General features: G+C 37.8%; 1 protein-coding gene across 14 annotated transcripts in view; it reads right to left on the bottom strand.

The window, feature by feature from the left end:
• Nucleotides 1-549: 549 nt before the first annotated feature.
• The window catches only part of PWWP3B (PWWP domain containing 3B), a 30861-nt gene continuing 25410 nt past the window's right edge, over nucleotides 550-6000 (bottom strand). For 12 of the 14 annotated variants that reach the window (XM_043896724.1, XM_043896721.1, XM_043896722.1 and 9 more), the window contains 2 exons: nucleotides 5507-5585; nucleotides 550-4489 (listed from right to left, as the gene is read on the bottom strand). In XM_043896724.1, coding sequence (XP_043752659.1) covers nucleotides 2180-4264 — 2085 coding nt within the window. In that variant the 5' untranslated portion in view covers nucleotides 4265-4489; nucleotides 5507-5585 and the 3' untranslated portion in view covers nucleotides 550-2179. The remainder of the gene's footprint in view (nucleotides 4490-5506; nucleotides 5586-6000) is intronic. The other 2 variants (XM_043896733.1, XM_043896734.1) reach the window with 1 other exon arrangement.

Here is a 6000-nt window from a genome sequence, read left to right as displayed (position 1 = left end):
GGTAGTAAAGAAAATATGAGAACCAAGGAGATAGAGTTAGCTCCACTGAGAAAATAGAAGGTGGGTACTGTAGGGCTTCCCTGGTGGCTCATAGGTTAAAGCGTTTGCCTGCAATGCAGGAGACCTGGGTTCAATCCCTGGGTTGGGAAGATCCCCTGGAGAAGGAAATGGCAACCCACTCCAGTATTCTTGCCTGGAGAATCCCATGGACGGAGGAGCCTGGTGGGCTATAGTCCACGGGGTCACAAAGAGTCGGACACAACTGAGCGACTTCACTCAATCACTCACTCAATATATTATACTCAAAGGAACACAATATTATAGAGTAAATACAATGTGTTTTCCCAGGGTATAAGGCCCACATATACTGTGGTGTTGGTCTGTTGTCAAATGATCTTCAGGATCATGAGGAAAGTATGTGGATTGGTTCAGGTTGTACGGCCGAGGAGTCTTGGTCATTGTCAGGCAGGAAACAGGGTCTAGAGAACGTTCTGTGGAATCTGAAGCTGATATACTTTTGAAGGTTTTCTTTTAAAATAACACAAAATCTATCACAACAGTGAGTATTTATTTAGAATGATAAGATAATGTATAACAAGCATTACAATTATGACAACTGCAATAAGCAAAAATTCCAAACAAATCATGTATGTGTGTGTGTGTGTGTGTGTGCAGAAACACCACTTATGTAGCTGCACAATCTGAAGTATGGTGAAGTGAACATCCAAGGTGAAACATATAATAGTTTTATTGAAAAGCAAAACATCAAATTTCTGCAATTTTTACATAAACACAAGGCCATGTGAACACATAACAAAACCCCAGGAATGACATTTGTCTCACTTTGAAAAATGCAGACAGGTTCACATTAAGCCTTTAGGATTTAGTTTTACATCAAGTTTTTAAAATAAAATAGCTCTCAATATTTATTCTCACTAAAAGTCTTGTTTCAAGTTAGAATAAACAGTTTGTTGACTTCAGACTTTAACTTTCAATAGTGTATTTTTAAACATGTTGGGATAATTGTCATATTTGTCCAAACAGAGACTTTTTCTGTGACCCATTTCCAAATTCACAGATTCTGGTCCATCTATTCTTTTTAGTAATGTGGAATGATTTACCAGTTGGAATTTATATTATTGAAAGCAACTGGAACTACTGTACAAATAAGCCAGATGATAAAAAATGCTTGATTTGAAGCAAGCAACTCTGTATTTGGAGATACAAGATTCAGAACAAAGTGCTTGCATTTTCTACCAATATTTATATCAACTAGGTGGGCTCTTAAGCAGTCAGTCTGGACTCATACATCTAGAGTAGCCAGACCATGAATACAATGATTCTAGCTGCCTTCTATAAGTGGTCAGAAGGCTATATTAAGATACAGTCAATGTTAGTTATGAAGGCAGCAGAAAGCCTGTCTGTTTTAAGAAACTGTTCTGGCTATTGAACAATAGACACTCCCACACATGGAATTTCATGGAACTGTAGAATGAATAATCCTGTTCAAGGCTGCCAAAATTATTTTCTGCATGCTGAGATGTTATTCACACACACATTGACTGCATGCAGATAATCCATTTACTTTATTTTTGAAGTCCAGATTGTTTTCTTGCAAAAGCAATTGCGTTCAGTTGTAACATATAGCAAAGCATCTCTATCTTTGGTTCTGTATCTCAGAGATATTTTTCCAAAAATAAATAAGCATGGCAGGAAAAATAATTCAGCTATCTTAAGAGAAAGTCTAATATTTTATAAAAATTAAGCAAAAATATATAATTGAAGCTTTTTTTCCTAATTATCTTGCTTAATATCTCATACCAGTGCAACTTTAATATTAAAACAATTGTGCACACTATATTTAACTATACAGCATAGACACAAAAATGTCAAAAAAACAAAATAGTACTTTCCTTTATTAATCATATTGGAATTATGCTTTCTAAAAATGCACAGGAAAGTAGAACTGCTGAAATATGTAAATAATTTGGTGTTGAAGAAGTGAAAGAAAAGGAAATGAAGATGCAGCAACAGGTCATAGATCCTAGATATTGCAAAAAGAAGTGAACATATCACCCAAAGTCTCCCATTTCTGGAAAAAAAACGTTAAAATCATTCAGAGATTTTTCTTTTAAACTAGAATCTATGGAAGCTCCCTGTCACTGGACCCTCAGAAGATTTAATGATCTTCCTTTGTTAACGGTTTCCGCCTCTTTTCAAACAAGATCTTTGAATCAAATAATTCTCTTTCCCTGTATCCTAGAGATGGCCCCTTCAGATACTTTGCTTCTGCTGCCTTGTAATCTAATCCATCAACAGCAGAAATTGAACAGATGATTGCTTCTGGCAGAAGAACTTCCAGGATAAATTTAATTTTATCATCTCTTATCCGAGTCAGCATTTTTTCATCTATTTGTTTGTAGACTTCTTGTAAATATTTCACCACCTCATCCAACTGATCTTCATCTTCAAAGTATGTTTCAATACAGGGTGTGAATCTATTTGCATTCAAGAATGATTTCAGCCACCTGGACCCTTTTGTGCCATTTAAAATGGCTAAGAGATGGCTCTCTGTTCCCTTTGCATTCACGATGAAGTCCACTAGGTTCTTGTTGGCTCGGTCCCGAGCAGACTTCATTCGGTCTGGAAGAATTTTCTGGAAGGACATTTTCTTGGTCTGGGAAGTCACAGACATTGATCCTCCAGTATTTTCATTTTGCAGCTTTGGAAATAAATTCCTGAAGGTATCCTGTTTGATTATTTTCCTAACTGGATAACTAATGTCAGCAGCGTAATACTCAAAAAATGAGCCTGCAAAAGAACCACAACCTAATCTAACTCTGTAGTCACAAATAAGCGAGATGCACCAGTCAATACTTTCACTGTATTCCTCCCTGGCTTTCTCCACTAGTGCCTGCTTCTCTTTACAGTCAAATTTCTTTAATCTTCTAAAAGGCACTCTAACGCCTCTCTTTTCAGGATTCATATTTGCCTCAACAAAAATCACACTTGCTTTTCTCTCTTTTCGCCTGATGCTTTTTATCACTGATGGCCAAAATGGATATTTTTGATACTTAAACCAGACAATCATCCCTGTTTCAAATGAACGTTGCTCATAATGAAAAAGGAAACGTGGAAGTTCTTCATCTTCTTCATCATCATCTAATATGGATGCAGCAATCGAACTTACACGTGCTGACTTGTCAGAAGCTTGCAATTCTTCCTCAAATTCCTCAAAATCCAGTCTCTGAAGATTTCTTTCATTACTCCCGAGGAGTGAATAATCCCCAGAATGGCTAGAGGCACTAAATGAAATCTGATGTTCCCATGAAGAAGGCTGAGGGAACGCCTCAGCATCCGTCTCTGATTCCACAGTAGGTTGATTCTGGCTGGTAACTGAGCATGGATCAGAGGGACCCTCTCCAGGATCTTCAATATTCTCTGAGAAGGCAGAGCATTCAGAGGATGCGGCCAGGGCCTCTGGGTAGATGTCTTCTGGCTCCTCTTTTAAAGCTTTGGGCACAATGAAGCCATCTGATGGTAAAGTTGGACTGAATTTTTCCTCTTTAACATATACATCTTCCTCTTTAATTGTGGAAAGTAAAGGCAAAATTGAGAGGTCAATCTTTTTCTTGCTCTCTTTTTCATCCTCATCTTCTGAAAGTGAAGGGAAAGTCTGGCACCAGCTGAGGTTTTGTGATGATTTTGTTTCCATTTCATTTGGAATACTAGCAATCATTGTATGCACCTGTGATTTATCATCATACAGAGAATCATCACTCTCTGATGATACTAACAGGGTTGTTGAATTTTCATTTTCCTCCAGACACTTTGGTAAGTCTCCTTCTCCTTCGTGCTTCCGATACTTTTTACGAGGGGGTGAATCAGATGGCTTTTGTGGTATGTTTTGAGACAGTATAGTGGTCTCCTCGTCATCTGAACTGCTTACTTGAATCAAATTTGTTCTCTCATTCAGAATATCCAGTGCCATTTTTAATGACCTGGCATAGGCTGTTTCCTCTCCAGGTGGGTCACTGACCTCTGACTGTGCGGCTAGTGAGGAGGCAATAGCTTCAACTTGAGATTTAGTTAGGATCTTTGTTTCTGTGCTTTCCATTTGAATTTTTTCATCCAGTGAGAGTATTTGAACTTCCAGGGAAAATACCTTTTTCCTCTTACTATTTGACGAAGCCTCAGATCTGGACAAAACTTTTGCTGGCCACAACTGGTCTTGCCAATTGCATAAGACATACTCAGCATCCATTATGACTTATATTTATGTGCCAAGAGGTTAATATCAGAGACTTATGTGTCTGGCTATTCTTGTCACTGTGAAGGAAGTCCCTACCACAAACAATACTTTGACCAATGCCCCTTTTAAGACTACAAAGAGTTACAAAGTGTTTATAGCTTGTGTGGCCTGTTCTCCTCCAGCTGAACTTCCCAAGGATGCTTGAACACGTTGTTTGAATGGACAATATGGAAGATACTGAAATAGCAAAAAGGAAAAGAAGAGTATCAGCAAATAAAATTATTTTGCCAAAGTAGGTGAGCAATTGCAAATAGAGAAGAGACAGACGAAAGGACAATGCTCAGTGGGGCATCAGATGGAGGAGGAAAATGCAGAATAATATAAGGTGGAGGATAAGAACTGGAAAAGTGTTTTTATAACATCTCAAATAACTTACTTTCGTTATTGCACATGATTATTAAAGTGTGACTCTATGTGCATGATGACAGAAGTGGTGTGTCAGGAACTCTATGTATTAGACATTTTGGGACTGGTGCCCCTAATATTATACCTAGAGAAGCAGGACTCTGAACTTGGTGTGCATCAAACTCATCTGGAGAATTCTTAAAACTAGATTTCTAGGCCTTATCCTGAGAATTGTATTCAGATGCTCTGGATAGGATCCAAAGTTCTGTACTTCTAATAAGTTATCAAGTGATGCTGACGCTACTTGTCTAAGAACTCTTTGGAAGCACTGTTCTAGCTAAACACACAGCTTTATAATTTTTAAGCTGTAAATGTTTCCCTATCTACTCAAAGCAGGCAGACAAACATAATAAGGTCTGTATCTCTTGAACCTAGACCACAACACAATGACCTTGTTAATAGCATGAGCTTAGAAGGCAGAGATTCAGAATGGCTGCCAGGTTCACATATTGGATGGGGTAATTATCAAGGATTTTTTGAGAGTCAGGTGGCTGGCTAGGACTTCAGGTAGAAATCTGATTAGTCTCCAGCATGAATTCTTCATAGCAGTTTGACACATGAGATTCCTCCCCCAAAGTAGAAGATATTACTTTTAATTACAAAACATTATGGCTACAGAACAGGAAGCAAAATGAATTACACCTTAAATTCTCAACCTAACATGATTTTAATATAAAATGTAGTTTTTATAATTGCTAAAGCTTTAGAGAAAGAAGCAAAATAAATTATAACCTGAGTTCTCAACATGTTTTTAATGTGAAGTATTTTGCAAAATGAAAAGAGCCTTACCCAAAGTCACGTGGATCAGGAAGGGTCTGGCTCTGTGATCTGGTTGTCTTGATTCTTACTGCAAAAAGAGACAGGCTGTCTAAAAGGAGACAGGGAATTAAACTAAGTGGCCAAGGCATAAAGAAACTTTTCTACCAAAACTTTAGTACACATGTCATTCGGAAACACAGGAATGAAATGAAATCTTATCTATGATGTAGATGTTTATTGTCCTCCTTGTTTATATTATTTTAACTTCTATCTGAGTGATACAGTTATGATATCTGGTTCATGTTTAAATCATATTTCTCAGGAAAATTGTGAGTCAAAGACAAGAAAGGGAAGTAACAATTGCCTTGTGTCTACTGTGCCCTTCCCTGATGGCTCAGAGGATAAAGAATCTGCCTGCAATGGTGACACGGGACACAAGGATTCGATCCCAGGGGAAAATACCCTGGAGAAGGAAATGGCAACCCATTCTACTAGTCTTTCCTGAAAAATCCTATGGACAGAGG

Source organism: Cervus elaphus, chromosome X, assembly GCF_910594005.1.
Source record: "Cervus elaphus chromosome X, mCerEla1.1, whole genome shotgun sequence".
Taxonomy (NCBI): domain Eukaryota; kingdom Metazoa; phylum Chordata; class Mammalia; order Artiodactyla; family Cervidae; genus Cervus; species Cervus elaphus.
Note: the sequence above shows the minus strand (reverse complement) of the source record. Positions and strands in the feature narration are given on the sequence as shown.